Here is an 18,884-nt window from a genome sequence, read left to right on the forward strand (position 1 = left end):
TGAGTGCTGCCAGGAGGGGAGGAGATGACTCGGGGCAGTTCTCTCCCTCTGGAGGATTTGCTGCACTCAGGGGACCCCCCTCTCCTGGAGGGTCACCTGTGGGGCCAGTTGTAACCAGTTCCCTTATCGAAGCCGGGGGGCAGAGTGCGGCACTCCGGCTCCTGCGGGGATCTGGCAGGAGGCAGCTGAGCTCCCGCCGGGCAGAAAGTGGGGATATAAGGAGAGGCATCCATGGGCAAAGCAGAGACACGGTGCCGAGCTGGGTTAGGATAGGATAGGATAGGATAGGATAGGATAGGATAGGATAGGATAGGATAGGATAGGATAGGATAGGATAGGATAGGATAGGATGCAGCTCTCGGCTCTGTGCTGCGGGACCTCGCTGCTGCTGCTCGTCCTGCCATGGGCAGGAGCGCAGCCGGCCGGCGGCGAGCACGATGCGGAGCTGCGGTCCCTGCAGGTATCGGGGCCGGGGCGGGCCGGGGCTCCCGGGGCGGCCGCCCGCACCCGTCCCGCCGGGGCGAAGCGGGCAGGAGCGGGGCTCCCTGTCCCCCCGCCGCGGCCGTCGCCCCTCCCCTCTCCTTCCCCCTCCAGGACCTCCTGGAAGCGCTGGGGCAGCTCCGGGAGGAGGAAGGGGAACCGGGCCTGGAAGACGAGCCGGTGGCCGGGTCTGAGGACGGCGGCTCCGAGTGGGACCTCCCGGGGGCGGAGAGCGGCCCGCCGGCTGCCCCGCTCCCGGCGCCCAGCCCTCCCCAGCCGGCGGAGGGGCAGAGCCAGTGGAGGAGCCTCCTCTCCTCCTACAGACGGAGGCACTTCTCCGGCTGCTTTGGGACGAGGATGGAGAGGATCGGCGCGCAGACGGGGCTGGGATGCAACCAGTACAAAGCCCGTAGGTCCCGGGTTAGAGCCCGCGGCGCCGGGCAGCGGGGGAGGCCGGAGCTCGTCCCTGCCGGCCAAAGCGCAGGCGGCGGGGGCAGCCGCGGAGAGCGGCCGCTGTCCCCGGCTGAAAGCCTCGGAGCGGCTCTCCCAGCAGCTCTCCGCCCTTCTCTCCCAGGTTTCTGGAGGAGAGGGAGAAGCTGAAGCCGGGACCGGCTGCCAAGCGCTTCCCGAGCCTCCAGGCCGGTGTCCAGCAGCCAGCCAGCCAGGCTCCCCCTCGGAGCCTCCGCAGGGGTGGGGTATGGAGCAATAAACTTTTGTACAAAGCCTGCATTGCCTTTTGCGAGTGGTTTTTTGGTCACGGCGTAGCATACGGTCAGAAGATAGAGAAATCCCCTCCCGAGCGCTCCTCTCCCTCTGCCCTAAGGGCTCGGTCCCGACCCTGGCCAGAGCATCCCACCCGGTCTGGACAAGCCTTTGCCGGAGGGTCGCAGCAGCAGGAAGGATGGTGCTTGCATCCTACCAGGACAGTGATCAGTCCAGTGACCCTCCACCCTCCACTGAAGAGGCACTGTCAGGCACCGATGCCAGCTCTGGGACCGTGGCAGTGAGCTAGGATGCCTTTCCCCATGGCTTCACCGCTGCTCGCTGTGAATCCTCCCAGGAGGTGGGCACTGGGCTTGGGGTTAATTCCAGGTAGTGTCCTACACGGGCCCGTGTTCCACGGGCTAAGCCGCTGGTATCAGTGCCAAGTTTGGCACGGCGGGCCGGCACAGGGTGCCACTAAGGACAGAAGGGCTACATGGCTTTAAAAATACATTTGGCAGCGGCTGCTGAACGGCTGCCGCCGCGGGCGGAGGGCCGCGGAGCGTTCAGGACCCGGGACAGACGCCAGTCGCCCCGCACGCCGAGCGCCGGCCCCGCCGGGCTCCCGCCGCCTGCCCGGGGCTCCCGCCGCCTGCCCGGGGCTCGGCCTCCCCGCCACCCGGGCCCGGAGCGCAGCCCAGCCCAGCTCCCCCGGGCCAGCGCAGCTTGTGTGAGCGCTTTTCCCCAAGCTGATGTCGCTCGGCTTCAGCGCGGCCCCCTCGCTCTCCTGCCCGGGTTTTGTGCAAAGCCTCTCCGGCCTCTCAAGAGAAGGCTGTGAAGCACAGGGAGCCCTAAACAGACAGAAAGGCTCCAGGCGTTGCCAAACACCCTGCTCTAAAGGAACCGAGAGAGGCAGGGCCCGTGCTGCCTGCACTGAGCCTGGAGAGTCCAGCAAAGGAAGGGCAGCCACATCGCAGAGATAATATATCCCAACCAGCGGGAGAAACAATCCATGTTTGGGATGAAAATGTTTCCTCCCCCACGGAAAAAGTGAGGCACCACTTAACTATCTTAATCGCAGTATGGCCTGTCCTATGATCTTGGTGCTGCATGCCCTGCACCGGACATTATTACATTTCCCTTTTGTTTCCCACACTGATGGCCTCATCTCTTAATTTCCTTCTTAATCTAACCAAATTGTGAGGCAGAGAAGGAGAGCTTCGGTGGGGTATGGCATAGTCTTGTCAAAGGGTTTAGTCACTGGGAGATGAAAGGCTTCCAAATCCAGCCTCTTCCTCAGAACTGGACTACAAAGGCTCTTTACAATCAGCTCACACTCTAGCACTCTCCAGCTGCAAGATGGCAATAGGAGAACGGACATCACTGGAAGGATGTGCAGCAGGTAGGGGCATCAGTTAGGACAGATCTATAGCAAAAGGAATCCACGTGACACCAGCCCCTAGGCTTACAGTCCTTAGCCTTACAGGGCTGACAACCAAGGGCATCTCACCATCCTGCTGGGGAAGGTGCAGTGTCACCCTCAGCTGAGCTCTGTCCAGGTGCCATCCTCCTCCTCGCAGGGATCCACACACGGGGCTGCCAGCAGCACCCTTGGTGCTCTCCCTCTCTACTCTGAGCAACCAGTGCTGCTTTCTAATGGAGCCTCATGTCCCCACACCTCCTATCCCATACCCTGGGATGCTGGGGAAATGTGCCAATTTCCCAACCCTAAAACCAGTCACACTATGCTTTTTGTAAGAACCTGCTGCCCTGTTAAGACTCCCAACAGGGGTTTTACCAGGCAAATGGCCAGCTGAGCACGGGCAATGCCTGGATCTTGACTATCCATCGCTGGGCTATAAAATCTAAAGTTCATATTAATCTTGCCAGGGTGATGATACTGAGATACCACAAAGAAACAAAGTGAGCTTTATAGCTTCAAGAACGATGAGCTGAGTTCTGACATTTTACACTTCATTTGCTTTGGCAGGACTGCAAGATGGATAACAGAGGACAGAATTTGCCTTTGAAAATACATTAGCTACTGTGACGGTCAACCATTTTATCCCATCTACATACTTCCATACATAGTGCAGGAAATAGTGCACAGAAATCTCCCTGTCTTAGAAAAGTATTGTCAAGGCTGAAGTCAGGCCCCTACATGTCATTTACCTGCTGTGGAAAACAGAAGACGGAAAAGGAACAAACCAGTAAAAGAAAGGAATATCTCTGGGTGCAGGTTATTGAATACAATCCTGGAATATTAGATTGTTTCACAGGGACAGGTCACTCAAAGCCAAATATTCCACACCTGTGACTGACACCATGTTCCTCGGTTTCTTGCTGCTGGGTTTGTGCCCCAGGGGTTGCTTTACAGATGTGCTGAGCTCTCAGGCAAAACTCAGATCAAGCGACAGAATGTTTTTGCACAGAAGCAGCACTGGAGAATACTTATTTGGGGGGTGTGTGAAAGGAAAGAAACAAAAAATAAAACAATAACAGATCCTAGTTATCTTAAAATGGACACTCAATATTAATGAATAATTCTGCTTTATCTTCTCACACTTTCTCTGTTTACAAAATGAAGTTATGCCCTGGCGCAAAACACATACACACCCAAGAGCAGCAGTAAGAGAATACTTGTAACTAATTAGTAGAATTATACAGACACTGCAATATGGAGTGTTAATTAAAAAAAAAAAAAACCACGATCAGGATCTTAGTTCATTCTTAATAGCACAAAATAAGAATGTGTTGGGACACACAATAATACAAAAAACGAGTACTGCCTCCATGTAGTGAAAAAAGAAAGCATTGGGGAAAAATAGGAAGTGCTCTTATAATAAAGGGCTTCATCAGAACACATGCAGAGTTGGGCTGACTTTGGGCTATATTAGGAAAAAGTAGCATTTGAGCTTGACTTCACAACCTTGAGAATGTCCTTTCTAGTATCATTTTGGTAGCTGATCATGTGAACAGCGTGTGCACACGTTTGTACACAAACAGCACGTTAAGACATTTAAGACATGAGAAATATTTTATCGTTCTATTGTTATTTAGAAACTGTACTCAGGGGATTCTTTCAAGATCTATATTCGTATTAAAAGTCAACAAATCATTACTAGACTGACTTATTCAACTTGCTCATATATTCATTCTTGTTTCAAATTAGAATAACAGGAACGTTAGGAAATGCAGGATAAGCAATATGCTTCACGATTTAGAACTCTCCTGCAGTTCTGTAAAAAAGATTAATTTTTAGTTGCACTTATACGCACAAAGACAATGCTGGAAGAGGAATTGCAGCAAATCTGCATTTTTGTAATTTCTCATTTAAGCATAGGCAGTTTTTAGCTAATTCTGAAAATTTCAGCTCTCAAAGAAACAAATAAATACTTTTTGTTTTTAATACATTAAACTAAGCGTTTCATTTTAACCCCTCCCAAAACACACATATACACAAATTCATTCATTCTTCCTTGGGGCAAGATTCTGATACCTTTGCTGAATAACACCGAAAGTCATCTATCTAAAGTTCTCGCCGAGCAAGTTGCTTTCTTGTATGACGGTACAAGAAGATTATTCCTGCATCTGACCATCTCTTCTTTAAATTTTATTGATGTAGGGTCAAGCCTTACCATCGATGTTTAAAGAAATCCCATTGATTTAAAAGTTTAAATAAAGACTAGTGTTTTTCAATGATGCCGAAGTCAGTTGTCGTGGGGGGCTGGAGGTACGCGGTGTCCCTGCAGAGTCAGTCTAGAAGTTATCGTCTGTACTGAGGTGCAGATCGGGGCGCCTCTGTTGTTGGCAACATACAAATACAAAGTCTCAACGGTGATATCACCTCAACAGCAATGGGAAAAGAGAAGTGGCCCAAACCTGGGATTTTCAGTACACTCCATGGTATGCGGTGGCTGTGCATATTCCATATATAGAAGGAAAAGTGTGCACGATACTTTAGGTGTCCTAAAAGTAGAACTATCTTCAGCCTTTACTCTCCACCAAATACTCATCTGAAAAGCCTATTGTTTTCCCTGTAAAAGGTAATTTCCCTATGGAAAGCTTCTAACTGAGTGGAGTTTAGAGCAGTTTCAGAGTTGTTTCCCATCTCCGGAAATCTGACCATAGGGGTCTCTTGAAAGAAAATTGCTAAGAATTTCCAACTGGACTATGTAATCACAGCGCCTGGTATCAAGAGGAGGGGGAGTGACATGAAATCACTGACTTGTGACATACATTCCTCAGCAACAGCAGCTGCTGCCTAATGACAGCTAATAAAGGGAATCTTCCCTTGACAGAGCTGCATGCCTGCAGTGGGACTGGAATGTGCCCTAGATAAATCCACTGATAACCTAGGAAGCAGAGATCACACCCAAAGAGTATAAAAGACAAGCTTCGGAAGAGAGAGGATAGGACAAGGAAGAGAGAGACCTGAAGAGACATCTCAGAAGAAACAGCTTGAACTTCCATATTCCCAACAAACCCAGCGCCATGGACACTAAAGGCTCATTTTCCTGTGGCTTCCTCTTGCTGCTGCTCATCCAACTCCAGTCCAGCAGAGCCAACCCTATCTACAGCCTCAGCCCTGCCAAAGAACTGGCCAGCATGGAGGTGAGGATTCTCTCCTTTTGCAAGGTTAAACTTCTGGGGTGCTTAGCAGAGTGTGAGGTGGTGTTTTTGCCTTTCTTTTGCACGATCGGATAGCCACATCAACAATCGCATGCTGGGGGACAAAGTCTCAGTTCTTCACAGGGGTTCAAAGAAGCTCTACAGAGCAATGTCCTCCAGTGCTGGGGTCACTTGAGCTCCTGGGTAGCAGTGGGAAACAAAATTCTGACGTTGTGGAATGTCTCCTTTGGGTTTTCAGTTCTTTTTCTCTTAAACATCCACCTTCCTGGGAGCGAAGTCCCAGAGAGGGAACAAATCATCACAATAGCTCTATAAGAACAAATAGAAAACTTTCAGGTGGGCTCCTGTTTATCCCACTAAATGGCAGGAACAGTGAAGCAGGACAGCCATACAGCTCTAGCTTTGTGGATTTAAGAGAACTGGCTGCATGTGGATGGGAGATGAGGAGGTAAAACGTAGCAACCAAAGTCAAACTTTTAGAAAGGTTGTTAGATGAACAGTATGATCATTTAGTGTGACTGATCCAAAAAAGCTTCTAGAGCTATGAAATGACCACATGCGTATTTTAATGTATGATACTTGGAGAACATCCATTGTTGCAGCACAATACAAGCTTAAGACTCAGTCTTGCAAGATGAAGTCTGAAAGCTCAAACATTTTCTTGGACTGGTACCAGTGACCAGCTTCTCGCCGCATCAGACCCTGAGAACAAACTCCCTAAGATGATTAGGACAGTGTCAGCCAAAGCTAAAACTGCCCCATCCTCCAAGCTGTTTCCAGCAGCTACCTGAGAAGAGTGGCTTCCAAATGCATTCACTGTCAAGAAAGCCATAAGGCTCACTCCTCTCCACTCTACTTCTAGAGATAGACAATTAGATTCCTCTAATTGGTTGAGCTGTCCTTGAGGAGGTTATCTGATCCCTGTTACACAAAGCTTTAAAATTATAGAGAATGGTACCACAGAAGAAGTCACATAGCAGACATAAATTTAGCATACAGGTATTTTCAGGGAGATGCATGTTACTTTAAGGAGCAGGAATCCTGTAACTCCTGGGGAAGAGATTAGTGAAAACACCAAGAGCTTCTCCAAGTGATGTCCACTGAAATAGTCAGGGGTGACAAGAAAGCAGATGTTTTTAGTAAAAACAAAAAAAAAAGAAGAGAAAGCCAACTGCTGGCAAGCAGCATTGCAGGCAACTTCTGAGAACATAGGAGTGGACTATGGATTCAGAGGTACTCTGAGATTGTGTACCATTGGTGAGTTGAGTAGTATCTCCCTATGCAACTCAGACCTTGCTTTTTTTCTCTGCCAAGAGCTCTTCTAACCTTGCCAGTAAGATACACTTTGGTGGCAAGCAGCTTCAGTCAGCTCTCAGCTAGAGTTACCCATGGGTGGAATTAAAGTGAACAAGGATTTACTGCAGAGGACAGAGCTCAAGTACCACCAGCAACCCTGGGATACAACCTGACATTCTCCCTAGGGCTGGCTATGGGACCATTCATGAATGCAGAATTAGATGACTGGAAGAGCTAGCAAATACCACAAAACTGGGAATTTCATGAAATTAATCCCTTTCTTGTAGGCTCTGCTGGAGAGACTGGAGGATAAGTTTGCAATGATTGAAGCCCTGCAGTCCAATCCTGACCTGCAAGAACCCAAAACCCAGGAGGAGATCCCACCAGAACTCATAGATGACAGTGACGACCAGAAGGCTGAACCCAGACTAGCACCCAGAACCCCTCTGTCCTACAGGGACCCCTTCCTCAAGAGACTGAGGGGGCTGCAGATGCCCAGGATGATGAGAGATTCTGGCTGCTTCGGGAGGAGAATTGATAGAATCGGCTCCCTGAGCGGAATGGGTTGCCATGGTGAGTCCTGCCTAAGCCATTTCACTGAATAGAACAGATTCCATCTGTGTCATGTGACAAGGGAGGAGCAGGTTCTTATTTAAGTCTTTAATAAGACACAGTTTGAGAAAGAAATTAATCTTAGCCTAATATTTAAGCTAGTATTGTTTTTTCAAAAGAAACCCTGTGTCTATTGATTTGGTAGGCAAAAGCACTGCTGACAATAGTGGCATATACTGAGAGAGAAACAGATTCTAGTAACATTTATTTCATGTTTGGCTTGCAGGTTCCAGGAAGAATTAGGACAACCTCCCTACACCCTACTCTGAAGAATGCTTTACAGTACTCGTTCCTCCCAAGATGAAAGCCAGATGCTTTCTAAGCTCTTCAACAGAAAGTGATTCCTATTTTTATTTATTTATTTATTTATTTATTTGATGTTTTTTAAAGAACATTTCTTACTCTAGCACCAAGAGACCATCTTTAAATAAAACTAACACGTTAGACATCTATGCTGGACCTCTCTCCTGTCTGTTGCATTAAAATTTCCTGTATTTTCCTAAAGTCAAAAGCCTATGTTTTATTGGTACTCTGGTACCCACAAGGCTGGATCTTACTTACAGAAGATGGAGAAAGTATGAACTTGGTAGAAATGAAAATGAGTTTTTCACTAGAGTTTTCTCTTTGCACTAAGAAATAATAACAGATTAGCAGGAAAAAAAGCTTGCTCAATATTGAAAGACCAGCATGAGTCCTCCTATAGACAGGGTTTCAGTAACAAGAGAGTCCTTTTGCTGGTATAGATAATTCAGTCAAGGGAACTGTCACAAATCCCTCACGTAAGCAAAATTTACATGAAAAGAAATAAGAAAAATCGTAACACTCCACAAGTTTCAAGATAACCAGAGGGAGGAAAGGGAATTCATTGTATATGCTTTCTAGCGCTGACCAAATAAAGGTTACGAGCATCAACAGAAAGATACATCATTAACTGTGTCTTGTCTCACTCTGCATGTGGCTGAGGTGCTGTTCCCCAGTGTTTCTTGATGGATCCTCAACGGGCTTGAATCTTATGATCGTATTTTTCATGTGAGGGCAGGTGGGATCACTCCAATTACAAAGCAGCTTGTACATAACATTTATCATTTTCTGGGAATGGCCCCGCATAAAGTTGTTCTAAACATGGTTAATGGGAACACTGCAAGTCTGATAAAGGCTTCATTTAAGCCTTTGTAGCTACGTTTCACACCTATGATCTGAATTTGGCCCAAACCACATTCTCCCTGCCCCCCCAAATAGGGTTATTATACTGCCAAGACCACATTCAGTTAGCATCCCAAGGACCAAATAGCTCGGAAGCCCAAGTCAGCCACAACAATGGCATTGAGCCCAGGCTCAACGCAACTGTCCTGTGATTGCACGTACCGCTAGAAACTGCGTTATTTTGAGCATTTAATTTTGAGTCTTGTTTCCAGCATCCATTACTCGAGCACCCCGGAAAGCTCGTTCAGGGCCTAAGAACACAGCAGCACCAGGATGGACTCAACTGCACAAGTCTAATTCTGACTTTGCTTATGCATATGAGCATAGGGAGAGGAACGATACTTGGTCAAGACAGGCTGTGGGGAGGCAGATGTGCCAGAGCCATGACAGCTGCTGACAACAGCTCTCAGGAACCATAGCTACAGTGAAACTGTAAGTTTGAGTGCTGAATGGCACACCACTCCTACACATGCCTGTTTACAGCTAAGGCTGCTGTACCACTTTAATAGGGCTTATGTCACACATCACATTTCTGACAAGCCACCCTCTCAGTCACTCCCTGTACTGCTGACATGGCCTCTGAGAGGCACCCGCATGCTCCCTGACACGCTGGGCCTTGTGATTCTTCCCTAGGGAAGAAGAGCAGAAGCCTACTCTGAGGGAATCATTTTGCTCTACTCCAATGGGAAACAACACCTAGTGTGATAAAAATCACACATCAGAGCCTCTCCTTCCAGCAGAGCCAGCCAAAGATAAAATACTCTGTGCAATAGTGCCCACATAGGTTTCCCTGGCAGGAGAACCGATTCCCAGGTCAAGACTCCCAGCAGCTACCATGAGACAGCTCTGCAGCGAAAAGCTACAGTGACTTTGCATTTACTCAGAGGTGGTTTCACAAATCAAGGTGGTGTGAAGTCACCCTTTGGGGAGCCTTTGTGGGGACAATGGGCTTTGTCTTCTCAAACAGGCTTTCCAAACATACCCCTGCAGCCACCTGTTTCTTGCTGCAGCACGATGGGAACATGCAGGTGGATCCCTCCACACTAGCAATGGGCAACAGCCCCACTTCCCATGTGCTGCTCTAAAGGAAAGTAAAAACAATCCTCATGCTCTAACAATAACAGCCCTTGCTGGAGCTGAATTTTACCCAGTCAAGCAAAACTTGCATAGACACTGTAAATTGTCCCTCCCTGTCAGCCCCTCAAGGCACAACACACTAATGAGTTCAGTGGAATGTGCTAAAAATGGCAAGAAGAGTTGGCACTGCCTGACCCAAAGCCAGGTGGGTCCAGTATTAACAGCAAGCCAGTTCCCGGTGGAACAAGTCTGTATTGGCTTGCAGACAGTATGTTAATAGACCCTGCGGTCTGGGAGAGCCTAATGGAGAGTAGGCAATCTAGGAAAAAAGCATCTCTGTGGCTGGATTTTTACTGCTACTCCCATAAACACACTGAGCTGTAAAGCTCCCCCAGGGAAATCTCACAGTCAGGTCAGAATAGGACTGCACACAGAAACAAGCACTTGGAAAAGCTGAATGAGAGAAACTTAGCACTGACCGGCTCTACAGGCAAAGAGCATCACCCCCAAGGACAAGCAAAGCTACCACTGTTGCTGTGAGAGCTGGATCAGAGAGAGCAGGGAACAGTCTTGGGAACAGCCAGTCCCAAACAAGCACAGAGACAAAAGCGGCCCACTGCTTATGGAGAAAGCAAGGACATCTGAAAGCTAAACGTCTCCCTAGAGCTGTATTGATTGCTTTCTAAAGAGGGTACAGAAAGACTGTGACCAAGAGGGTGCATATAGAAAACATAAAAGGCTCCACTAGGAACTTGCTTTCAGCGAGGCCAGGAATGTCAGCCTGTAGGTGCAGAAATGAAGGATCCTGGAGTGAGCTAGCAAGTGAATTAATTTATCAGGTGTTTCACAGAATAGCCACATACACTGTGACCCAGCAGTATCAATAGCAAGTGCCACAGCTCTGTTCTTCACTGAAGGTCAGCAGGCTGAACTTTACAGCAGGGGAAGAGAAGAGGCGCAAGCAGTTACCACAGCATGGGATGCATTACATGTTCGTGCTCTACCTTACTTTGCAACAACCTGGACTTGTGTTCTTGGTTCAAAGATTCAAAGGACAGTCCTGTTGGCCCATATACATACACATCAGGTGCTAACATGACAGCCTTTTATTTCTTCTGCTGCTGCTGTCACTGCAGTGGATTTGCACAGTTGCACATGCTATCCATGAAAGGATGCAGGTATTACTTTTAACTAGGCCCTGCTCTCTTCCAGCAGTAGAGAGTTCTGCACAGACCCACATCTAAATGTGAGGTAACTTCCTTCAGGTTTGTAGTGCATCCACCTTCGGTACCTGCAATTTTTGGAAACTAATTCTGGTAGAACTTTTTGGAGGAAAATATGGGATTGGACTGGAGGAGAAACAAGCAGTACCAGACTCTCACGAGGACATGAACTGAAGATACATTAATCTTCAGTTCTACATTAATTCCTACTAAGTCTTCACACCTATCCAAGACACATCTCAAGTCTTCTAGAGAAACTTCCCCTAGGGGAAGGTAAGGTTGGTGACATGTCAATAATAGCGTAGGAAAAAGGCTAGTGGCCATGCAACCAAACAAGCAGTTCAGAGTTTTGCTTTAGGAACTGTGCTGTGAGTTAGCCCCAAGATAGGAAATCAGTGTAGCTTGTAATTGTAAACACTTCAGAAACAGTCTAACCACAGGATGCGTTTGGGACAAAGCTATCACTGCAAAGCAAGAGCTGGTATCAAAAGCAGCTAATGCAGGTTAGGTTCCAAGCAACTATTCAGCATGGACCATGGGGCAGGGTCCTGAAATCCTGCCCTCCTCCACCCTGTCAGGCATCAGAGTGCTTTATAAACCTTAATCAACCCCACACAACAGAGCACCTAGGATGCATTCAAGTGCTATCACGCTCATTGTGCAAAGGAAGAAATATCCCAGTGGGATCAGAGAAGGACCGGGCTAATGTCCTCCACCCAGCTCTAATGACATTTGCCACCTCCTGCAATGCCAGACTTCATACTCACGTCCTAATAGCTTCTGACAGTAACCCTGACTGGCAGTGCATAATTCAGCAGCTTGCTTTCCTTTGAACTTTGAAATACAGTAATTATACTAGCATGCTTCATGCACACTGTAAGGCATGAGCCTCATTTGGAAAGGTGGTCCGGCTGGCGTGGGGTTTTTTTGCAAATTAGATTTGAGGGTTTCCTTCCCCCTCAGACACTGCACTATCCCTTTCCAGCTTCCCACTAGATGAAATTTTTCACTGAAATCCCAGTCTGTGGGCACGAATGCCAAGAGGAGCTGTCACCACTGCTTTGTTTCTCTAAGAAATCACATTTGAAGTATAGGGCACACATCCTCTGCTGCTGCAGGGAAGCGTGGAGCTGTGCCAATTTGCATAACAATCTGGCCATATCCAGCTTGCTTGATTTACTTTCACTGAAGCTTGGCCCCCAAAGGGCTTTGCTGATTGACATCTGCTTGATAAGTGTGTCCCAGTCATCCTATGCAGCAACTCTTTACAGACGATAGTACACTGGCACCATGCCCAAAGACAGCGGTTACCAGCAGTACGCTTGTACAGTCCAGAATTTAGCAGAAAGCCTGTTGACAACTCTGCCGTGCTGAGAACAGCCTCTCCCCAAGTCTCTCGCATGCGTACCCAGAGGTACAGATCCCATTAGATGGTTGGCACCCAGTTGTCTAATGCTTGTCTCAATTTTCACACCGAAGAAGGAAGAGTCCAGAGGCATTGCTGAGAGATAAAGGAAGGGGGATCTTTTCTGGTGCTTTTCTCACACCTTTGAGGTGTGAAACATCTTGAAACAAATGAAGAACATTTCTTGCAGCAGATGTCCCTGTGCTGTCATTCCTTGCTGGAGCTGAACCATTGCCACTCCAGTAACAGCTGCTATGGACAAATAACTTTAAAAGGGAATCTTCTGCTAGCTCCAATCCCCAATCCTTTACCAGAGCAAGTAATAGAATGCAGTGGGCTTTGTTCTTTGAATCTTATTCCTGCCATCATCATAAGTATAAAGAGAAGAGGTCTCAAAATCAGTCTCACAGTGAGGAAAAGGAAAACACCAGAGTGAAACAAAAAGGCAGGAAGTAACTTTAAGACCACAGGATGGGCTCTTGTGCCTCACTGCTGGCAACCAGAAACAGCTGCTGCCTTTGGTCCTTTTCATTGATTGCTTGCAATATTTCCTGAGGCCAGCCTTCCCATCATCCCATCTGAACAAAACAAAAGGAATTAGTATGACTGGGGTTCCTAGTTCAAAGAATCCTGAACACATCAGTTCCCCTCTCAACAGTACAACGCACCCTTTGTAAACAGAAGGTTATACCATGCCTTGATTTTTTTTTCCTAGCAGCAGATTCTATCCCTGAGTGATATACTTCCACAAAAAAAGACAAATATAAGGCTTACAATTGTAATCACAGTTTGGGGTCTTTTATGTGGCAAGGAAGGGAGGAAAGAAGGAGGATTTGTAAGACCTTCCCCCTACCTTCCCATCTCCTGAATGCTCTCTTGGAAAATCAGCAGAATCCTGTATAGAAAGAGAAGTAGAGTTGGGAGAAGGGGAAGTTTTAAGAAAACAGAAGGTAGTGAGAAGGCAGCTAGGGTCAGGCCTGCTATGCTGGGAATTGGGAAGAAGCAAAAGAAAGATAGAATCAATGTGTAAAGCTGGCCATTCCATTCTCTAGTATAAGCATCAAGGAGCTACTGGGGGAGTCAGCAAGGGTCTCAGGGTTGTCCTGTCTTTTCTGTTAAGAGTCACGAGTTCTTCAACACAATATTGTTTTGTATGTTCATCTATTCAAACTGGTATATATGGGTTCCAGTCTCTTACTCCTAGATGCTTAAATACCACCAAAACGTGTGTTAAACCACACATGGCCCATACAGTGCCTCATGCTTTTATTTCTGCAGTTTTGAAACAGCCTGGAGAAAGGGATGACCTGCTTACTTTTAAACAGTGATCCCAACGTCTAAACCTCATAAACTGATACCCTTCCCAGACAGTGGTGGAACTCACTGCCCTCTCATTCCAACTATGAACAAGCTTTTTCCACACACTACATTTGAAAAGCTACAGTGGATGCTGAAAGGCTGAGTGTATCCCACTGCCGCCGAGAAGTGCTTCAGCACCCTGGACAAGAAGAGCAGCTTCGTTCTTTCATCTTATATCCAAGCACAGCCAAAGCTCAGGGTGGCCATCCTCTTTCTTCCTGTGTGCACTGTATGATACACACCTGTATGTGTATACACACATAGTAAAGTATGCAGCTGGTATTCTGCCAGCAAAGCAAAGCAAAAATAATAATAAAAAAATCTCACTGAAAACCACTAAATTCTTCTGCACAGTTTACAGGTACAGGATCATGACACATAGTTGGATTTAATGAGTCTATAAACCTCGGTAGAAAGGGATTTTAATCTAAACATGAAGTTGGTTGCTTTAAGCATAAAGGTGTTACACAGCTTTTCTAGTAACCACCTCTATCACCCATGATAAAATGCAAGACAAACCACCACTTGTGACTGTTTTTGATGCCTCCTTCTTCAGGCAAGAAACTTTACTGCTTTTATTCTCTGCAACAGGAAGCAACTCGCACCCAAAGCAGCTCTAAAGCTGACAAAGGCTCTAAGCAAGTGTCTGGTATCTGCATCAGTCCAGCTGGCTGCTTTAGTAGGTTTGGCTGCAAGGAAGTTGCCATTACACCAAATTGTCAAGCTGTGGCTGTAAGCATGGACAGACACACCTCTCCTACCCCTTTTTTTTAGGGGGCAGGAGGTGAGAAAGTAGACAAAAGACAGATAGTCTGTTTCCTCCTTTACTGTTATGCTGAAGTGGCAGTTGATGTACCTCAGTTTTAGGAAGGAAATGCTTCTCTCATTCCCTCCTACATTACTGCATTTATGACTGAAGGCAGTAGCAGAGCTGAAGCAGAGTTCCCCCTGCTCTTTTCTCCTGATGACTCTCTTCTATCTGATTCCTTGCTAGGAGCACAGCTTTATTAGGACCACCACAGCACTTCTTATTTAGCTCCCAAACACAGATTTTCCACCATCCCCTCCCAACAGATGCTTTTACCTATTTCACGCTCTCCCTGTCATTACATACACACCAAGTGAGAGACTGAGGGCAGGAGCCAGACGAGCTGCTGGCTAACTTTCTGTTAGAGTGCATCAGAGAGCTACTACATGCACCCTGTACAACACAGCTACCTGATCCAGAAACACAGCACAAACCTGGAAAGGCAGTGAGCTTTTGGGTCAGATACTTCTACGGTGCTGTGTATACTTACATTTTTGGCCTGTAAGCATGTGATTAAAGATCAAAAATTGTCAAAAGTTCTTTTCTGTAAGGTAGACAGCAGGACAAAGCAGGAAAAATAGCCACAAGCTAAATAAAAGCTAAAGATGAAATTAAGATTTTTCACATCCTGGAGAAGCAACCTGTAAAACAAGAGGTGCAACACTGCACTTCAAATGTCTTTCATTAACTTACTGGGAGGAAGGTGGAAAGCAAGAGTTCTCAGGTAAGAAAAGCGGCAGTTGCCTCTAACACAATGTGCGCAGTTCAGCTCCTTATCAAACATTTGGTAATTCCCTCCTTTTAAACAGCTGTTGTGAGAGAACACAGGACTACGGTGGTAGCAACCTAAAGGATTACACTAATTCCTATCTTTGCCCAGCCTCAGAGCACCTTCTGCACGAACTGTTAGATCCAGACAGCTCATAAAGGTACTCATCTACCTCTAATCATGTTCTTGGATATTGCCATGTTCTACTAGTTTTATTATAATAAAAGGCAAAAATAAGACAACGCTAGAAACATCAAAAGGCCTTGAAAGTGCTGAAGGAGACACACAAACATTTTACTCTCAGACATGTTATGGTTACATGAATACTTCCCAAGTGCCATAGTTCAAATAAAAATATATTCATACAAATTTAAAAAAAATACAATTTATATACACTGTGGAATTAGCTTACATCATTTCATAACAAAAAACAGTGCAAAAAACCAAATGGAAAGGTAAGTTGCTACCATTGGAATGGCTCACAGTAAGTTAACAATTCAAAACGGCATAATTAACACTGCACAGGAAACCATGAGGCAGGGGAGAATTCCCCATACTACCCGCTAACTTTTGCCATCAATACTAATCCAGTTCTTGGTTACTATTCCTTTAGTGTTGCTCCGAGTAAAAGGTTACAGGCACCTATGTTAGAAGTAAGTTTCTTGGTAAATCACTAAGCAACCAGAGCCAGAGTAGAAGCAGTTAGTGTGTTATAAGAAGGGAATTAAGTGACGAAAGTGTGAGAACAAGACTGATTCAATACAAGCCCCTTTGCACCAGTCCTTAGCAGAAGGGAAATGCTGCATCTCCAAACTTTAGATGAACTTGTAATTCCCTTTCTGCAGGCTACATAACAGTGATTGCACACTGAGATTTCCCTTTAAAGCAGCTGACAGGGTCACCCACCATCATCATTTAAAACTTATTTACTGAAGGAGTGAAAGGGGTGTGTTTTTCAGCTGAAACGTTTGAATAAGATAGATGCATAGGCAGAGCAGACAGTGCTGACAGCAGGCTGAAGGCAAGTGGCCTTCTCATGGGGAAGCGCAGCTGGTGCTCAGGCAAACCTTGACAAGATTTTTCAGCCTGTCTTGTCTGGATTGCCTAACTCCAGGCCTCAGCAGCGATGACAAGACATCCCGCAGCAAAATATACTGCTGCAGTTTGTGTATAAAAATAAAACAGGACATGATCAGCTCAAGGCAAACAATCTAAGGAGCCCTATTCATGTGCAGGAAGAGAAAGAACCTTCCACACACTATCACTCAACATGAGCAAGAGGAAAAAGATTTGTCATGGAGAGACACAGGGCATTCTTGACAGGTGCACTGACAGTATGGGATTGCTAATTCCACATCAGAGTGATCTGAAATCCCATCAGAATAGGATCCCTGTGATTTGCAACTGCTCATGAGCACAAATCCTTTGAATGAAAGGTAGGTTAACAGAAGCATATTTCAAACCTACAGTCCAGCTTCAGGGAGCACAGAAGGGTGTTGGAAGTTTCTTGGGATAGCTCAGCACAAGGCCAGAGCTCAGGGAACACAGGCATTTTAGAAATCATCTGCAGAGACTATCCAGAGAGAACAAACATCCTTACTCTACTTACAGGGAAAGAACTTGTAAGTCAAGAGCAGTAGCTGATGCCAACTCATACGCTTTAAGGAACACGCCACACCTGTCCAGCTAAGCAGTCCAGGTTGAAGGCACAAGATGGATACTGGCTGTAGGAAAACACCTTCGCTTTGCTCTTGGAAGTTTAAGAGCTTGCATGCCTTATTTGAAATGGAGATAGGATATTCAGAAGCCAGCAAAACTATTTTGGTGGAGGAGACGAGCTGTTGCTGCAGGTTCCACAGTAAGAAAGGGAAAAGAACAAATGTATTCCCTGCTCTTTAGATAGGTCACTTCCCAAGCAGCCCTGGGGAGTGGCCATAGTTAACAAAGGGTCCTGGGACACAAAGAGCTTCCTTCGCAACAACTGCCATTGCACGTACCACAGCCCACCCTTTCCTTTGTGGAAATGGTATAAATCCATTCTTGAAAACAAAGATCTGTCCCTCCTCTCTTAATAAGGCAGCAGGTGGGAAAAAACAGTAAGTGAAAAAAAAGCCTCCAGATGTTCATGGAGAGGAATCAAAATTAAAATCGAAGTGCTTACAAACAGTTTCGCTAAAACCAAACTTTCCAGCTGAGCCATGCCATGCACTGTATAACAAGAACAAATTCTACCCTAAAACTCAGCCTCAGGAACCACTTGTAAGACCAAGTTTTCTCTCATCTGCTGGACAAAGTTCAAGAGCGTCCCATGACTCAGCTGTCTTTATTGCAAGCACAGACAGAGAATACATCTGCCTACCAACCACCCAGACTGCAAAGACTCCATGAACTTTTATGAGTTCAGTGACTTAAAGAGCCCTACATCAAGAGCATGGCTGGTGACCTGGGCACAAAACCTCCTCCTAACCCTAACTGGAGTAGGGCTCAGCAGCCCGCAGTTTGCAGAGCAGTGCCCTGGAACAACCAGCTTCCACAAAGTCAGTCAAAGAGGCTGTTCTAACAGATTTAGTGTTTTGACACACATAAGGAAAGGGCACAACTTCTTCAGGCTTAGTTGGGAAAATCTTCAGCATAGATGAGTTCCTGAATTCAGAAAATACAGTAACATCCGATTTCCTTCTGCCACAACTCTCATCTAGGTAGCTCCTTATGGCAGACAACAGGTTAACTGGAGTGCTCAGAGGCTGTGTAGAAGCTTTTCTGGGATGCATTCCCCATGTTACTTGGACCAGTCTCTTGGCTGAGAGAATGCTCTGTGCTCTATCAAGCCAATCAGCTCTGCAGCCCCTGGAGGCACAATGCTGGCTTCCCACTGAGGGTTATCTGTATGCAAAACTCAGGAGGGCAGGTGCCTGCTGGAACAATACAGGTGCTGGCCAGGATGGTACCTGCTAAAGCAGTGAACTGGCTGCAACTGGCTTCTAAGTGCTGATTTTACCCTTACAGATATTCAGCTGTTGCAGTTGCAAACATTATCCCAGGCATTTTTAGAGCACAGACAGTCCGACTTATCACCCTGCAGCAGATCCTGCCTGTTAGTCACCTCCTGTACGGCAGCCTGAAGTTACAGCAGCTCCTCTCATGACACAGAGATAGTTCAACCAAGCCCAGAGACAGAGCATCAGTTCTATTTGCCTCCAGAAAGCAACACTTCACCATGCTCTGAAGACGTGGGGTTCCCTGGTCTCTAACCCTAGCTGGAAAGGTGTCCCAGGCTCTCACTGTTGGATCAGTACAAGGACAGAGGGCCTACAAATG

The 18,884-nt window shown here is 46.6% G+C and overlaps 2 protein-coding genes across 3 annotated transcripts; both read left to right on the forward strand.

The window, feature by feature from the left end:
* The first annotated feature begins 308 nt into the window (after positions 1-308).
* LOC132319345 (natriuretic peptides A-like) lies at positions 309-1,207 on the forward strand. The gene is made up of 3 exons (XM_059830078.1): positions 309-460; positions 595-889; positions 1,055-1,207. The coding sequence occupies exons 1-3, from the start codon at positions 350-352 to the stop codon at positions 1,078-1,080; spliced, it is 432 nt and encodes a 143-aa protein (XP_059686061.1). The 5' UTR covers positions 309-349; the 3' UTR covers positions 1,081-1,207.
* A 4,392-nt stretch (positions 1,208-5,599) lies between these two features.
* Positions 5,600-8,649, forward strand: LOC104252905 (natriuretic peptides A). Of its 2 annotated transcripts, XM_009817634.2 has the most exons (3): positions 5,600-5,796; positions 7,398-7,683; positions 7,949-8,649. In XM_009817634.2, the coding sequence occupies exons 1-3, from the start codon at positions 5,677-5,679 to the stop codon at positions 7,963-7,965; spliced, it is 423 nt and encodes a 140-aa protein (XP_009815936.1). In that variant the 5' UTR covers positions 5,600-5,676; the 3' UTR covers positions 7,966-8,649. The 2 variants fall into 2 exon arrangements, with proteins under 2 accessions (XP_009815936.1, XP_059685974.1); XM_059829991.1 differs by lacking the exon at positions 7,949-8,649 and having other exon boundaries at positions 7,398-7,926.
* The last annotated feature ends 10,235 nt before the right edge of the window (positions 8,650-18,884 follow it).

The sequence above is a fragment of the Gavia stellata genome, chromosome 27 (assembly GCF_030936135.1).
Source record: "Gavia stellata isolate bGavSte3 chromosome 27, bGavSte3.hap2, whole genome shotgun sequence".
Lineage (NCBI taxonomy): Eukaryota > Metazoa > Chordata > Aves > Gaviiformes > Gaviidae > Gavia > Gavia stellata.